A 17,805-nucleotide genomic window follows, 5' to 3' on the forward strand; every position below is an offset into this window, starting at 1 on the left:
GAGCTTCTTTTTAATATTATAAGTATCCTAGCCATAGCTTTAAATAGATTAATGAAACCTATGAGGTTATGGGGAAGGTAATCTTTGAAATATTTAGATATTCATGGACAGGGTTGAAAGTAGTTGAGTAGCACATGTTAAATACAACTCTAGGGACATAAAAAGCAAAATGATTGATTTCTTCAAAAGCAGATTGTGACATTTTACAGAGGAGAGTCTAGAGTCTTTTGTAGTCTGGTCTCCCGCCTGCCCCTTGCTCACTCTGCCCGAGGTTGTCTGAGGCCGGCTTGGTTCTGGTGGTCAGCTTTTATGGCCCCCTTTCCCCGTCTTCCTTCTGTGACAGCTCCTTGGCGTGGTATGCTCAGTCTGCCTGTCCCTCGTGACAGTGTGTCCCTCAGGGTGTCCCTCTGCAAGGTTGAGGCCAGAACAGCACAGCATTGGGCCGTCTCAGCCTGTGTGTTTGGTGGAAGGTCTCCATAACGTTGCTTTCTGCCCCCATCTGTCTAATGCTGTTTGGATTTGCAAGTCCTGGTCATCCCAGAGCAGAGGGGCTTCTTTGGAAATGGAGCCCTCCCAGCTGCAGACTTGCGATGAGCGGGACTCTTTAGCTTGAACAGACTGTGATCTTGCTGAGAGCCATTAGTCTGTGGAGAAAAAACTGCTGGCTTTGTATTCCTGCCCCTCCACTCTTACACTTTCCTTCACTGGCCCAGCGACACATGCCTCGAGGGGCTGTGTGCCAAGTGTCCTTTGAGGTGTGAATGGCCAATGCATCTCTTTACAAGAACTGCTCAGAGATGCATTGGCCATCGTGACTACATGGCACACCTACATATACTCAGGCCCAGGACATCCTAGGTCCCTCAGATGGCTCTGTAACTTACTATTTTTATCACACTGTTCAGATTAGGATCTGCCTCCTTTAGCTCACCTTGAAGGGAGACTTCCATTGGGTCTTTTTTTTTTTTTTTCCCTTTCAGACATTCCTTTTTTGGTAGTTGGTGATTTATCCTGTCATCTTATTTTTTTTGACTGTTTTCTGCACCATGGACAATTTTCTTGGAAACTTGTTTACTAAGTGAACAAGATTTCCCTACGAAGATGGTTTTGGTTTTATGAAAACTGAAATTTATTTTTTACATGTGGCATTTTCTTTGGCCAGTTTTTGGGACTGCACCTATTCCACAGTCTCCCTGTGGGAATCAGTCCGACATTCATACTAATTCCTTGATCATACCTGATAGTGCCGTCCTTCCGAGTACCTGTGGTGGTTGGGTTTCCATGCAGTGATTTTGCATTCATTATACAAATGGTGTTCATTATACAGCATGCAGCCACACCACTCTCACTGGTTTATGCATACCGAGAACAGCACGTGTGCTTTGAAATCAGCTTGTTTTCATGTGGGGAAGCACAGCTCCGTGAGGTGGCATTTGTTGGCAGTGTAGTTGTCCTGCTAGTGAGCCTCCAGTCCAGCTGTGGGTGTCCCTGGGTGTCCCTGGGCCTCAGAGCTGCTCCCTCCTGCTCCCTGAGCAGTTTCTAGTAGGTCAGAGGCAGCAGCCCCAGGGATGAGGGCTGGAAACGCAGTATTAAGGATAGACTTGGGTGAACTTTGGATACAAGTCTAATCTGCGGGTTGGCACACTGCAGTTGGCCGCCGACTTCTGTAAATAAAGTTTTATTGGCACGCAGCCACGCCCACTCATGTCTGCCTTGTCAGGCTCCTTCTGTGCTGTGCAGCTGGGTAGAGCATCTGCAGCAGACCGTGGCCTACAGAGCCCACACGTTGACTGTCTTGCCCTTGAGACAAAGTTTGCTGACCCCTCTCTAACCCAATGTTGTCTAGAGAAAAATCCAGATAAATTTGTATCTTGGGCTGACTTGTTCTGTGGGGTACCTGACAGATTGAAACGTAAAGTCATTTCCATTTTTCATCGTCAGTGTCAGTAGCAACAAAACTGTTTACTTTTCTTGACTGTTTTTAAAACACCAAGTAGGTTTTACAATTTTTTGTTTAATAAAACTATTGCCTATTAAAATGTTTTCTCCTTTTTGTAGTGTTGAATACGAGACATTTGATATATTGGAGGATGAAGAAGTAAGTTCTGTATTTTATGTTTCTTGTCCTTTGCCTTAGTTTTACTCATTAGGGTCTTATAGTAAGGTTTCAGAGTTCCTGTTGTTTCTGTAGGTTCGGCAGGGGTTAAAAACTTATTCAAATTGGCCCACGTACCCTCAGCTGTATGTGAAAGGGGAGCTCATTGGAGGACTGGATATTGTTAAGGTAAGGTCGGAGTTCATCTGGTATCCTAAAGACGGAAAATGTTGGCATGTTTGAAAATTATCATTTTATATTGAACAGTAACTATGTGGCTTCTTTGAGTGCTTTCCTTCCTGGCCTCCTGTCCAGTCACTTCTGACCTTGCGTTGCCATTTCTGTCTGTAGTACCGTGTTCTCTCACTGCCCCTGGTGGATCAGACTGTTCTCACCCCTTCCCTGAGCCAGTCAGATCATCCCCCTACTGTGGGGCCTTCTGCATGACCTCCTTCATCTCCGGAGGGACTGCCCACTAAGGGCCAAACTGTAACTTGGCATTCTGAGATGCTCTGATTATGGCCAAACTCAAAATTTGATTTTTACTCCCACTTTGCTAAGTCTTCCATGTTTTTAGCTTTTCTTTCCTCATCCGTTCTGCTTTGGATAGCTGGCATGTTCCATACTTACGTTTTCTGCGTCCTTCAGGGCCCCTCTTGTTTCTGAATCATTTATAGAAATGTTTTGCTCCTGCTCCTGAAGTTCTTCTGTCCTTTTAAATTTATATTGTATTATTTCTCGTGTTCTTTGATTTTGCCTGTGTGCACTTGCGTGATGGAATGGAGAGGACCAGGCCGGGGGCAGGCCTGACACCCAGTGCTGCCTGGCCTGCCAGCTATGTGACAGACCTGAGCCCACGGGCCCCGGTCCCACAGAACAGTGTGAGACTGCGGTGGGCCATCTGCAGGTCCACCTCTGGTCTCAGATGCTGCAGCTTGGTTAGGTCTGTCAGATTGTAAGCATGTTTGGAGAATACATCTTTGATGATTAGCGTACTTCTTTGGTTTACTTTCCATAAACTCTCAGTGACTTTTCAGCGGGCATGACTTTTCTCTGGGCACGCCCGCCCGATACCACCATGGCTCTCTTTCTTAGCCACTCCCTTCAAGCCTCCAGCCCAGGCGGGCATCCTGGTGTTGGAGGAGGGGGCAGTGGGCGGGGCCAGGACGGGGCCTGAGGAGGAATGCCAGGCTCCACTCGGGAAGCTCGGGCCTCCACGGAAGGTGGGGCTGCTCCAGTGTCGGCCGGCCTTCGTCTTGCCTTGCCGCTTGGAGAACTTTCTCCGAGGGCAGATGTCTGACTTCATAAGTGGAAAGCAAGTAGTAAGTAGCGCTGCTTCTACTTATGTTTTAAAGTAAGTTTTAGCTTCTATTTTCATATCGTGAGATGACTCAAGCCCAGTGCTGAGCGACCCCAGCTCTGTGGGCCGGACGTCTCGTCGGCACTGGCACGAGCGCCATTCCCTGCAGAGGCTGCTCATCGGCTGTTCCCCCACGCAGCTCAGCTGCCGCAGCATTCCCTGTTTGACTTCACACTTCTCAGGACGGGGAGAGGCAGTTTTCCTCGTAAAGTGTCTCATTCCTGGAGGAGAAAACAAGGTTTCACATAGTAGCTCTTGAATAGCCTGGAAGCAACAAAAATACACCTGCACTTGTTGTGTTATATATACTTTTTATTTGTTTAAGACCCAAGCAGTCTTCAAACCCCAAATACTCCTGAGCCTGTATTGTGTGAGTGTTTTATAGCCTGTAGCGGTGGGCCATCGCTGACTCTGGGGAGATAACAATCAGTCAGTCTCGTTTAATTCTAAAGCTGAGCTTCACAGGCAGCTTCGTTGTAGGTCTGTAACGGGATGTTAGAGGACTCTTGTTCACCTGCTAAAAACACGCATTTGGGAAGGTGTGATGCTGGTAACATTTTCCCCCAAGAAGATAGCCGGGGACAGTTAGGTTGCCACTTTGGTCTGTTTCCTGCAGAGTTCAGTTCTTCATCTTTAGTTCACTGGAAACATAAGTGATGTTCCACTTGAGTTAATTCTGGCTGGCCTTTAAGAGCACTGAGAGCCTTTTTTGTTGAATGGTTGAATAAAGGAGTTACCCAGTGATTCAACGACTCAGTCAGTCTAGTGACCTGAGAAGAACGGCAGCTAATTTGTAGTAGTCAGTGCCCGCTTCAACCCTGCAGACTGTTCAGAGAGTGGGAATGTTTAGTTCAGGTCAGCTCATGCTAGTGCTGGTGACGAGGGTCCCACCGCGTGCCAGCCACACTGCCCGTGTGCTTAGGCCATCCTCACATCACCCTGAGATGAGGGGACACAGACGGAGAGAAGTCAGGTGAGCACATTGCTGCTTTCTTCCACGTTTCTGTTTGCCCACGTTACTCACAGTTGTCCCCCCTGTTTATTGCTGTTTAGACAGGAGGCTGTAATTGTTGTGTGCGTTAATGCTGAACAGTCTTGGTTTCTGAATGCCTTTTAACTTCAATTTTGTAATCTGATAGTGCGCTCCGTTTTTATGGCCTGATATTTGGTTTCAGTGTATTGGTAGACTGGAGTTTTATTCCAGTCCAGTATTTCTTCTGGTTCTTGGATTCGGGTGCAATCTGGGATGGTTCGGAGGTTTCTGTTTTTCATCTCTATGCATACATGTTATTTTTGCTTTCTGTTTTCGTTGTTAGGAACTGAGAGACAACGGTGAGCTGCTGCCAGTGCTGAAAGGAGAGAACTAGGGACTGTTACACTCGGTGCCTGACTGCTGCAGGAAACCTTCGTCACAGCGGGACGGCTCACGACTCCTTTCTCAGACTGCTGCGCACCCAGTTAGGCTCGGTGTATCCCACCAGCTCGTGCTAAATAAATACATGTATGTTTTGTTTGTTTTTCATCAAACCAGTATGCAATAAACATCTTCAAATCCGATTAAAAATACTTGTGTAAAACTGTCTTTTTTATAGTGATGTTAAATATATAGTAATTAACCTACTTTAAATTTCTTTTTCATACTCTGTGGGCACCTTGTAGCAGCTAAGAAATAGGCAGGCTTCAGAAGACGCAGAAGGTTGATGGCGTCGGAAATCCACAGTCATATTTAGAACAGCTCATATACCAAACCAGTGGCTCCCCTCAATGGCCAAAGATCTCTTTACAGCTTGGAAAAATTCAACTGAAAATGTGTTCCTGACCGCATCCCTGTGCATGGCTCCGGTGAGATTGCAGAGGCGACGTAGGGCTCAGCAGATTCGGAAACTCGTTTCAGAAGGTACCAGGGGCGTGTTAGCAAGCGGCAGCTCAGAGGAAGATGGGCTCTCCTGAGTGTGTTCCTGCCCTCACGCTCTTCACGACAGGGAGAAGAACCGGGCATGAGGGTGCTGTCAGTGTGTTACGCACCACAACTTAATCATTCTATCAAAAGCGCTGATTTAGCCCTTACATAGGCTGAGAACATCCTGAGGTCCATGAGAATTTCAACAGTAGTTTAGATCCCGAATCTCACACGTTTAAAAAATAGTTGCCCCATTAGGCCTTTGTTGGGTGCACTTTAAGCCGGTGGCTGAATTCGCCTCCACGGTTCTTAGACTTCAGTGCCCATGACACATGTCCCCCTCATTAGGTTCTCCCAGCTTGTCAGTCTGGGCGGTTGAGGCTCCACAGAAGTGTCTGGCAGTAGAGTAAGGAACGGGGTGCAAAAGTCAGCAGTTTCCATGAGAAACCAGAGGGAATTCTGTTAGCCTCTCACTGGGGCTCGAGCACCCGGCTGTCCCCTTGCTTCGTTTGATTGTGTGCAGGAGGATGCTGACTTCTGTTGTGTGTATGTGACCGAGGGCAGTCTGCACAAAACCCGAAAGCTGACATGGCCTCATGCTTCCTGTAGGAGGACAACACCTGTCATGGGGGCTTTCCTTGCCAGTGTGTGTAATTAGATGGGTCTCCTTTGGGCACTGGTCCGTGAATTTCTTTTTTCCATTTAAAACAAATCATTGCTTAAGTGAAACCTTTAAAATGTATATGGAAATGGAATCGTAACAAACTCTAGTAAGTCACTGACAGATGCTGTGAACCACAGAGGAGGAGTTCGTAATTTTCTTGTATCCTGTGTCCCACACTGAAAGCATTGCATTGTGCTTTCGTGATTTGTGCTCTGTCTCCAAGTGCCACCTGTCAACAAGCCAGCTTTTAGCTTCACCTTATCTTAAGCAACAATATCTTTATCATTGCAGATTTGATAAACTAGTTTTTTTCCTTATGCACATTTAAATAAACACGATGCATACATTTTAACAAATGCCCATCTCCAATTTGGGAACTACTGTTCTGGTCTAGGGTGGTGGTTCTGATAACATAAATGCTTGCACATTGTAGGATGGCTTTCCCTTCCCGTGGGTGCCTTGCAATGATGTGAAACTTTGGTGGTGTCATCCTTGAGTATCACAGGTTGAGTTAGGGTGAGTGTTCAGAGTTTTCGGGGAGTTGTCACTTGGTTAAACTCTGTAAATGGTTGGCTCCGGGAGTGTTGGGAGTGGCAGGGGTGCATATTTCTGTCTAACAGGTGTTTCCAGCTAGACATTGGGAAGGTCAGAGATCTCGTTCATGCAAACTGATTTATAGCTATTCCTAACCTGATTTTATTAGGTATATTTTAGGAGCAAGGCAAGCGATTCTGGGGCCCAACCGAACTTCAAGTTCCGCAGGCAATCCCAGATCCAGTATTCTAATAAAAATGGAGCCTACCCTTGTAGTAATGTTTTGTTAAAATTGAAATCCTCTCTCTTTCCCATCTACAAATCCTAGAGAAAGTTGTTCCTAGTGCTTGAGAGACCGTTGAGCCCCCAAAGTAAGGTGACCGTGTCATTGGGATGTTGCCCTGTCCAAGCTTTGTTGGGAGCTTGTGGTGGGAGAGACTCCAGGTAGGTGCTGTGGGAGGGTTTTAGTGAGTTTGGATGTTTTGGAGGAGTAGGGGTGTGCGTCTGGGTAGCAGGGTCCTCTGCACATCCCAGCTCTACCTGTTAAGCTGCCTCCCTGTGCTTGAGTTTCCTTATAAAATGGAGCTCATCTTGGGGCCCTGACGGGCTGTGACAGGCGGTTAAATCTGCAGGGTGCAAGGGGTAGCTGGTGTGACTGGCCTGTTAGCCCCATCCTCAGGATTGCATGTCCAGAAAGGCCTGGAGGAAGGGCAGGTAACTCCTCTTGTCCAGGCTGGAGGTAACTTCAAGGGAAGAGTTCTTAGGGACTTGGCATCCACCTGGGGAGATAAGCCTGGAGGAAGGGACTCCCCCCCCCCCCCCCCCCATTTTTTAAGCTCTGATTTTGTTTCATAACCAAAAATGGGGAAAAAAAACGATGAGAGGAGTTGGGAATTCTGTGCAGGGAGGAATGCAGGAAGGTCCAAACTTGCTCAAGGGTGTAGCCGTAGGGTTGGAGCTGGGGTCCCCCTCCAGGATTGTGTGTTTCCCCAAGGCTTCTGAAGCCCACTGCTGCCATGAGGCCTCCCCAGTGAGGGTGTGCAATTAAATTGCCTTTATGTGCCTGGGAGGAATGCTGGCTGCTCTCACTGGAGCTGCCCTTCTGCTGGGTAATCCTCCTTGCTGCACCGAGCGACTCTAAGTCTGAACACTGACTTGAAGGAGGCCTAGTAGGCAAATGTGTTGAAAGTTGCTATAATAATGTCAATGTACCTTGTGAAGAGAACAGGATGGAGGGTTGGCTCTGCCCACGTGGCAGCTTAGGCGTTTTCGTGTCATGTGGGACAGCTGAGCCTTGCGGAGTCAGGAACCCAAGGCCCCATCCATCTTGACTGACGGCTGACTTGCTCAAGAAGGATGAAAACAGTGGTTTTCCATTTTCAATAAATCTAATTGAGGAGTTGGGAAATTGAGATGGATTTTTTTATCTATATTTTTTATTTGAGACTGATTTTTAAAAGTAGCATGTTTTTATAAATAGAAAAATCTCGTAACTTAAAACTGCACTGTAGTCATGAAAAGTCTAATTGATCAGTAAAACAACTGCGGTACATTTGAAGGGCCTGACTTAGGTCATCATCCCTTGTCTCCCTGGAAAGCATCATACAGACTGACCTGGCCTGTGGTCAGAGGAGAAGTTAAAAGCTTAAGACTGAAATATGAAACACGATTCTGATTTAATTTTTAATTAAAATCCGTTTTCTTAAATTTGACAATTGGTAATTGTTACCAAAATACAAACTTTTTTTTTTCTAAGGAAAAGTAATTTGGTTCTTTGCAGATAAATTCATTTTTTTATACCTGTTTCAGATGTTGGGTTCTGGGAATGGACAGAAGTTGAAATAACTTACCGATGCGCCTGTTTTTGGGTAGTTCCAAAGACAAGGTTTCATAACTGGTATCCCCACCCTGGTTCAGAATCTTGGCTTCCCTCCTCCCCCGCCATGGAGCTTTGTCTGCTACCTACAGATGTTCAGATTCAAAGGACCTCAGGGACAGGGAGGCACCCAACCAGGAGGGTGACCGGGGACGCCTGTGTGCTGGGGGTGTGCCTGGGCTTCCCGCGTGCTGGCTCATCTCGGGCTGAGCATCTTTTGTGGAAGGACTCCTGTGTGTTTATGTTACTGCAAGCTTCCAGGGCCAGGAGCTAGAATGTGAGCCAGGACCCTGATCCCAGCCCCGAGGCTGTGCTTTGAGCAGGCCACACGTCACAGGAGGCCACGTCAGCGAGTCTCCTTGCAGAAGTCTGGCTTCTGAAATGACATAGCAGTTTTACATCCACTTTAGGAGGATTGTGGCTTTTTAAAAATTGTCAGGACTCAGCAAATTGTGACCGTAAAAGGCTTCTATACCCCCATACCTTTGTCTAAATGGTTATCACTTGTAGATCATATTAATCTTTCCTTGAAACACCGATTTTTATCTGAGGAAGTTACAAGTCTCCCATAGGAACTCCTCCAGGGAGAGCCTGCTCTTTCCGGGGGTCACCAGGGGGACGCCTGCCTTGTGGTCCTGGTAAGGGTTCCTCTGGGAGCATGTGTTCCCCTCAGACAACAGTGTAGCCTCTCAACAAGGCCTTGGACCTGGATGTGGACATCTGTTCAGCAAGAAGGGACACATGGTATTTTTACAGGAGTTAAATTTACTGTTTTATACTATTGTTCTGTGTGTTGTGTTTTACAAAAAGGACCATGACATAATGAAACCGGGAAGGAGGTTGCATATTCTCAAAGAGCCCCTCCCTCCTGAACGAGAGCTGGAGGTGGTTGCCCTTGGGCACAGTGTGGGGGTTTCCAGGTCAGCCTCTGTGCCAAACAACCTGGCCCTCCGTTCCCAAGAGAGCACATTGCTGTTGAGTAAGAGAATGCTCTCCAAGGCGTGGCCTGCCCCTGGGAAGGAGCCTGCTGCATCACTTGGGTGGGGCCTGAGCGCTGGGCCAGCTGCGTAATTCCCAGAGCCCCCTGCAGAATGAAAACTTGGGACCCTCGTTCAAAAAGCAGGAAAGGGGCGCCTGGTTGGTTATGTGGCTGCCTTCAGCTCAGGTCATGATCTCAGGGTCCTGGGATTGAGCCCCTCCCCCTTCGGCAGGGCTCAGCAGGGAGTAGGCTTCTCCCTCTACCCCTCCCCCTGCTTGTGCTCTCACTCTCTCTTAAATAAATAAAATCTTAAAAAATAAAACAAACCTAAAATAAAAAGCAGGAAAAAAGTGCCCTTAGAGGTGCTAAAATATAAAGCGTTTTTAGTTTTTAAAATTTGCAATTTAACATTCTAAGTAAAGTTAAAAATTATTAGCAAGAATCCATTTTTCTTTATATCATGCAATGGTGCTTTTAGATGCAAATGCAGGAGCATTTGACATGTACGGGGCGTATACCTGACATCACGGTTTGTTTCCCATAGCTCATGCATGCGTGTGTGTTGTTACTAGAATGTTGGAAATGCTGCATGGTACCAAACTTTCTATTTCACTTCTTGATTGGTGCACCTTCTCTCAATGCTGCACCTTCAGTGTGTGATGAGGGAGGAGGAGGAGGAGTGGGTGCCCCCTCTTTCCCCCCGTCAGGCCCACCATACATGGCTGGCTAGCACAGGGGTGACAAGTCAGAAGGGACAGGGTTCCTTGGTCATCTATGTCTTAGACCGCTGTTGCCGTCTTTCTGTGCACGAAGCAAGTGCTGGTTTGAACGGAAAGCATGGTTGCTTGGGGCAGCATGCTTCCCGTTACTGTGTCATAGGCGTCACAAGCTCATCTGGACTTGCTCTGAGTCCCGCTGGTCTCCCGCGTGCTGGGGCCGCTGGGATCTTGGGCTCACGGGGCATCAGGCATGCTGTGTGTGGGTGGGGTGGCGGGGAGAACAGGGGGACCTGCATAGCATCACACGCGTTTCTTCTCACGGGCACGCTCCATTATCCCATTACACTTCACATACAAAACACAGGTGCAGAGGTAAAATCAGAAAGAATTTCCAGGCGACAGAGCACGAAGCTAGCGTGGGCCCTTCTGAGTGCAGGGCTGTGCCAGGCCCATGCGGACTGCCCTGCTTCAGAGCGGGCGGTCTGAGCAGTGGCAAGGGCTGGGGATCAATCCCTGCCTGCCTGCTCTGTCCTGGAGGTGCTGTTCAAGAGCCACTTAGTGTAACCACTGCCCTGCTAAGGAACCTTCTCTCTGAACTTGATCAAAACTGTTCACTAGAGAAACGACCCCATCACCCCCAACAAGGTCGCACTGTCCTCCCTGTGAATTCCTGCGTTAATGAGTCCGTGAACAACAGCGAACTCTTACCTGGTGTGAAGGCGTCAGCTACTGCCCTAAATAACTGAGGCGGTCAACCACTGAATTCTCACACCGACCCCAACCTGTAGGCATCGTCAACCCCGGTTTGCAGATGGGGAAACTGAGGTGAAAGCACTGGTCCAGGTCCCATGGTACCAGGTGGACCTGGGATATGGCCCTAGGTCCTCTGGTTCCAGAGTCCAGCTTCAGCTTGCGGAGACCCTGAACAGGCCCCGTCCTCTCTGCGTCGGGGGGCAGGAGGGCGCTGGGCAGGGCGGAGGGCTGGCCTGCGCGCGGGCCAGGGACGGTCCGAATGTGTCCAGAGCTGGTTCAGGAGGTCGGGGCAAGGACTAGCTTCCCCTGCTTCCATCAGGAGGGAGAACTGATGATCACAGGAGCCGCCCTCATGGAAGGCCAGGCGCTGCTGGACGCACAGCCCGTACCACTGAGAAACTGCTGAGGACCCAGCACAACGGGTATCACAGGTACTGTTTTTGCCGTGGGGAAACAGGTTCCGACATTTGCCAAAGTCGGTAACCAGAGAGTTGTTGAGCCAGGGTTCAAATCAGGCTCCATCCCTGCGCCTCCTGGACAAAGTGAGCGGTCATCCTCCTTGGCAAGTGTTGTGCTCAGGGCTGGGATGGGGGACCAGAGCCTCGCTGAGGCTAAGGCCCGGCAAAGGGCTGCCCTAGCGCGCGTGACGAGGGAGCCCCTCGGCTCAGGGCAAGCCCCGTCCCGCCTCGGGCGGGAGCTCCTGGGTCCCGGACGGGCAAGGCCCCTGGGGCAGCCTGGGGAGCCGGCCAGCACCTGGGGAGCAAACCTCTAATCCCGTGCGCAAACACCGAAGTTCTGAATCAAGTGAAAGAAACGTTACGATGCATGCTGTCCTCTTACCTTGACAAATACCACCCGCCAGGACCTGGAGGACCACATCCGAATTTAGAATAATCAGCGCTGGGAGGGCCGCCCTGGGCCCGCCCCCACCCTTCCCACCTTCGGGTTCCCTTGGCGCCTCCAGGGCCGGCGCACACGTGTGCGCCCCAGCCGCACGGCCGAGCTCTGTGCGCAGGCTCCGGGTCCGAGGGCGGGGGGAGTGCGCAGGCTCCGGCCCCCGCCCCCCGCCCCCCGGCCCCCCGCCCCAGGCTCGATCCAGGCGCGCCAACTTTCCTGAGGGGCCGGCCCCGGGCACGCCCCACTTCGGGAGGGGTCGGTTCCAGTGCGAGCCCCTCCTGGGGAGGTAAGTCCCACTGCGCCCCGCTCCCTAAGGGTCGGTCAGAGGGCGCCCCCCCCCAGGGGTCGCAGCCGGCGCGTCCCCCTCCTGGGCGGACTCGCGCGTGTGTGCGCCTGGCCCGCAGGGAAGCGCGCCGCCGCCGGTACCTGGCCCCGGACGTCGGGGTCCGAGCGGGTCGCGAGCCTTGCCCATGTGGGGTCTCTGCCCCCGACCCCAGCGTGCCGCGGGCGCAGGGTCTCCCGGGGCGCCCGTCTGCCTCCAGGCCCGGGGGGGTGCCGGCGGGCGGTGATGCTGAGCTTTCCAGCCCGCGCGGCCGGGCCGAGGCCCTGCGTGACCTCGGAGGGACCGGGCCGGGGCGCGGACTGCCACGTCCGGAAGGATTCAGAACCTCTCAAGCCTCAGTTCCCGGGAGTGCAGAACGGCCCGGCCGGTGCTCCCGCTCCCCGGCTGCTGCGGGGTCGGAGCCGTCAGCGCGAGGCCCGCCCCGGGGGGCGCGGGGGGGGGCTCCACGTCGGCCGCGGACCTCCAGGCGGGCGGAGGCGGCACGTGTCCACGCGGCGGCGCTGCGCACCACGCTCCGAACAGGCCCGCGCCGCCTGCGGGGCGGCCACCAGGCACCGGGGGGCGTGCGAGGACCGAGGAGCGCGCGGCAGCCGAGCCCGGAGCCGGAGCCCGGAGCCCGGAGCCCGGAGCCCGGAGCGCGCCGCGCCGTGAGCGCGCCTGCGGGCCCGGAGGCCAGGGCGGCCCTGGCTCCCGGGAGCGCGCCCCGCGCCCCTGTGCGGAGGTCCTCTGCGGCCCGCGTCGTGGTCCGGCGCCGGGGCCGGGGCGGCAGGGGAGCCCCGCGGGGCGGGCGCGCGAGACCGCGGCCTGCCGGCCTGCCGGCTCCGCGGATGACCCGCCTCGAGCGCTGGCGGCCAGGGGGCGCGGGCCGGGCGCTGTGTCCGGGCGGCCCACCCCGGCGCCCCTCACCGCCCTGCGGAGGGCACAGTGCAGCGCGCAGGCCGCCAGGGGCTCGGCTCCCTGCAGGGCTTCCTGTTGCCGAGCCCCCCCAACCCGTCCGTGGCCCCTCAGAGCGGGGAGCCGAGGGCCTGGGAACAGCGGGGACCGTCTGAGTTTAGATTTTTGTTTTATTTTTTTATTTTTAGGAAAGGCACTTTTTCGTTTTTAAAGATTTTACTTATTTATCTTTAAGAGAGAGAGACGGAGAGCACAAGCAGGGGGAGCGGTGAGCAGGAGCCCGATGCGGGGCTCGACCCCAGGACCCCGGGACCATGACCCGAGCCGAAGGCAGACGCTCAACGACGGAGCCACCCAGGCGCCCCTCATTTCTTGTCGTTAATGAGCCAATATTGATACATCATTATTAGCTGAAGTCCGTACTTTTCCAGATTCCCTTAGTTTTTACCTCGTGTCCTTTTTCGGCCCCAGGATCCCACGTAGCACTTCATTATCGTGTCTCCTAGGCACCTCCTGTCTGTGACAGCCTTTCAGACTGGCTTGTTTTTTTCTTCTTCTTTTTTTAAAATTAATTTTATTTTATTATGTTATGTTAGTCACCATACATCACATCATTAGTTTTTGATGCAGTGTTCCATGATCCATTGTTTGCGTATAACACCCAGTGTTCCATGCAGAATGTGCCCTCCTCAATACCCACCACCAGGCTAACCCAGCCTCCCACCCCCCTCCCCCCCAGAACCCTCAGTTTGTTTTTCAGAGTCCACCATCTCTCATGGTTCGTCTCCCCCTCCGATTTCCCCCCTTCATTTCTGCCTTCCTGCTATCTTCTTCTTCTTCTTTTTTTTAACATATAATGTATTATTTGTTTCAGAGGTACAGGTCTGTGATTCAGCAGTCTTACACAAGTCACAGCGCTCACCATAGCACATACCCTCCCCAATGTCTATCACCCAGCCGCCCCATCCCTCCCACCCCACCCCCCACTCCAGCAACCCTCAGTTTGTTTCCTGAGATTAAGTCTCTTATGGTTTGTCTCCCTCTCTGGTTTCATCTTTTTCCTCCGTTCCCCTATGATCCTCTGTCTTGTTTCTCAAATTCTTCATATCAGGGAGATCATATAATACTTGTCGTTCTCTGATTGATGTATTTCACTTAGCATAATACCCTCTATTTCCATCCACGTCATTGCAAATGGCAAGATTTCGTGTTTTTTGATGGCTGCATAATATTCCATTGTATATATATACCACATCTTCTTTATCCATTCATCTGTCGGTGGACATCTTGGTTCTTTCCATAGTTTGGCTATTGTGGACATTGCTGCTATAAATGTTGGGGTGCATGTACCCCTTCGGATCCCTACATTTGTATCTTTGGGGTAAATGCCCAGTAGTGCAATTGTGGGGTTGTAGGGTAGCTCTATTTTCAACTTTTTGAGGAACCTCCATACTGTTTTCCAGAGTGGCTGCTCTACCTTGCATTCCCACCAACAGTGTAGGAGGGTTCCCCTTTCTCCACATCCACACCAACATCTGTCCTTTCCTGATTTGTCAATTTTAGCCATTCTGACTTGTGTGAGATGGTATCTCATTGAGGTTTTGATTTGTATTTCCCCGATGCCGAGTGTTGTTGAACAATTTTTCATGTATCTGTTGGCCATTTGTGTCTTCTTTGCAGAAATGTCTGTTCATGTCTTCTGCCCATTTCTTGATCGGATTCTTTGTTCTTTGGGTGTTGAGTTTGATAAGTTCTTTGTAGATTTTGGATACTAGCCCTTTATCTGATGTCATTTGCAAATATCTTCTCCCATTCTGCTGGTTGTCTTCTGGTTTTGTTGACTGTTTCCTTTGCTGTGCAAAAGCTTTTCATCTTGATGAAGTCCCAATAGTTCATTTTTGCCCTTGCTTCCCTTGCCTTTGGCGATGTGTCTAGGAAGAAGATGCTGCGGCTGAGGTTGAAGAGGTTGCTGCCTGTGTTCTCCTCAAGGATTTTGATGGATTCCTGTCTCACATTTAGGTCTTTCATCCATTTGGAGTCTATTTTTGTGTGTGGTGTAAGGAAATGGTCCAGTTTCATTCTTCTGCATGTGGCTGTCCAATTTTCCCAACACCACATGTTGAAGAGACTGTCTTTTTTCCATTGGACATTCTTTCCTGCTTTGTCGAAGATGAGTTGACCATAGAGTTGAGGGTCCATTTCTGGGCTCTCTATTCTGTTCCGTTGATCTCTGTGTCTGTTTTTGTGCCAGTACCATACCGTCTTGATGATGACAGCTTTGTAATAGAGCTTGAAGTCCGGAATTGTGATGCTGCCAGCTTTGCTTTTCTTTTTCAACGTTCCTCTGGCTATTCAGGGTCTTTTCTGGTTCCATAAAAATCTTAGGATTATTTATTCCATTTCTTTGAAAAAAATTGATGGTATTTTGATAGGGATTGCATTAAATGTGTAGATTGCTCTAGGCAGCATAGACATTTTCACAATATTTGTTCTTCCAATCCATGAGAATTGAACATTTTTCCATTTCTTTGTGTCTTCCTCAGTTTCTTTCATGAGCAGTTTATAGTTTTCTGAGTACAGATCCTTTGCCTCTTTGGTTAAAATATTCCTAGGTATCTTATGGTTTTGGGTGCAATTGTAAGTGGGAGCGACTCCTTAATTTCTCTTTCTTCTGTCTTGTTGTTGGTGTATAGGAATGCCACTGATTTCTGTGCATTGATTTTATATCCTGCCACTTTACTGAATTCCTGTATGAGTTCTAGCAGTTTTGGGGTGGAGTCTTTGGGGTTTTCCACATAAAGTATCATATCATCTGCAAAGAGTGAGAGTTTGACTTCTTCTTTGCCATTTTGGACACCTTTTATTTCTTTTTTTGTCTGATTGCTGTGATTAGGACTTCTAATACTATGTTGAACAGCAGTGGTGATAGTGGACATCCCTGCCACGTTCCTGACCTTAGGGGGAAAGCTCTCAGTTTTTCCCCATTGAGAATGATATTCACTGTGGGTTTTTCCTAGATGGCTTTTATGATATTGAGGTATGTACCCTCTATCCCTATACTCTGAAGAGTTTTGATCAAGAAAGGATGCTGTACTTTGTCAAATGCTTTTTCTGCATTTACTGAGAGGATCGTATGATTCTTGTTCTTTCTCTTATTAATGTATTGTATCACATTGATTGATTTGTGGATGTTGAACCAACCTTGCAGCCCAGGAATAAATCCCACTTGGTTGTGGTGAATAATCCTTTTAATGTACTGTTGGATCCAATTGGCTAGTATTTTGGTGAGAATTTTTGCATCCATGTTCATCAGTGCTATTGGTCTGTAATTCTCCTTTTTGATGGGGTCTTTGTCTGGTTTTGGGATCAAGGTAATGCTGACCATGTAAAATGAGTTTGGAAGTTTTCCTTCCATTTCTATTTTTTGGAACAGTTTCGGAAGAATAGGTATTAATTCTTCTTTAAATGTTTGGTAGAATTCCCCTGGGAAGCCATCTGGCCCTGGGCTCTTGTTGGGAGATTTTTGATTACTGCTTCAATTTCCTTACTGGTTATGGGTGTGTTCAGGTTTTCTATTTCTTCCTGGTTCAGTTTTGGTAGTTTATAGGTTTCTAGGAATGCATCCATTTCTTCCAGGTTATGTAATTTGCTGGCATAGAGTTGCTCATAATATGTTCTTATAATTGTTTGTATTTCTTTGGTGTAGGTTGTGATCTCTCCTCTTTCATTCATGATTTTGTTGATTTGGGTCATTTCTCTTTTCTTTTTGATAAGTCTGGCCAGGGGTTTATCAATCTTATTAATTCTTTCAAAGAACCAACTCCTAGTTTCGTTGATCTGTTCTACTGTTCTTTTGGTTTCCATTTCATTGCTTTCTGCTCTGATCTTTATTATTTCTCTTCTCCTGCTGGTTTTGGCTTTATTTGCTGTTCTTTCTCCAGCTTCTTTAGGTGTAGGGTTAGGTTGTGTACTTGAGACCTTTCTTGTTTCTTGAGAAAGGCTTGTATTGCTATATACTTTCCTCTTAGGACCGCCTTTGCTACATCCCAAAGATTTTGAACAGTTGTGTTTTCATTTTCATTTATTTCCATGAAATTTTTTAAAAAAGATTTTATTTATTTATTTGACAGAGAGAGACACAGCGAGAGAGGGAACACAGCGGGGGAGTGGGAGAGGGAGAAGCAGGCCTCCCGCGGAGCAGGGAGCCTGATGTGGGACTCAATCCCAGGACCCTGGGATCATGACCTGAGCCGAAGGCAGACGCTTAACGACTGAGCCACCCAGGCGCCCCTCCATGAATTTTTTAAATTCTTCTTTCATTTCCTGGTTGACCCACTCATTCTTTAGTAGGATGCTCTTTAGCCTCCATGTATTTGGGTTCTTTCTGACTTTCCTCTTGTGATTGAGTTCTAGTTTCAAAGCATTCTGGTCTGAAAATAGGCAGGGAATGATCCCAATCTTTTGGTACCCGTTGAGACCTGATTTGTGACCTAGGATGTGATCAGTTCTGGGGAATGTTCCATGGGCACTAGAGAAGAATGTGTATTCTGTTTCTTTGGGATGGAATGTTCTGAATATATCTGTGAAGTCCATTTGGTTCAGTGTGTCATTTAAAGTCTTTATTTCCTTGTTGATCTTTTGCTTAGACGATCTGTCCATTTCAGTGAGGGGGGTGTTAAAGTCCCCCACTATTACTGTATTGTTGTCAATGTGTTTCTTTGCTTTTGTTATTAATTGCCTTATATAATTGGCTGCTTTCATGTTAGGGGCATAGATATTTACATTTGTTAG

General features: G+C 49.1%; 1 protein-coding gene across 1 annotated transcript in view; it reads left to right on the forward strand.

Moving 5' to 3' along the window:
* GLRX3 (glutaredoxin 3) overlaps positions 1 to 5,019 on the forward strand; it is a 32,236-nt gene extending 27,217 nt beyond the window's left edge. The window contains exons 9-11 of the mRNA XM_034986263.1: positions 2,059 to 2,098; positions 2,192 to 2,284; positions 4,772 to 5,019. Coding sequence (XP_034842154.1) covers positions 2,059 to 2,098; positions 2,192 to 2,284; positions 4,772 to 4,822 — 184 coding nt within the window. The 3' untranslated portion in view covers positions 4,823 to 5,019. The remainder of the gene's footprint in view (positions 1 to 2,058; positions 2,099 to 2,191; positions 2,285 to 4,771) is intronic.
* Positions 5,020 to 17,805: the final 12,786 nt, after the last annotated feature.

The sequence above is a fragment of the Mirounga leonina genome, unplaced genomic scaffold, assembly GCF_011800145.1.
Source record: "Mirounga leonina isolate KUSES-001 unplaced genomic scaffold, KU_Mleo_1.0 Mir_114, whole genome shotgun sequence".
NCBI classification, from domain to species: domain Eukaryota; kingdom Metazoa; phylum Chordata; class Mammalia; order Carnivora; family Phocidae; genus Mirounga; species Mirounga leonina.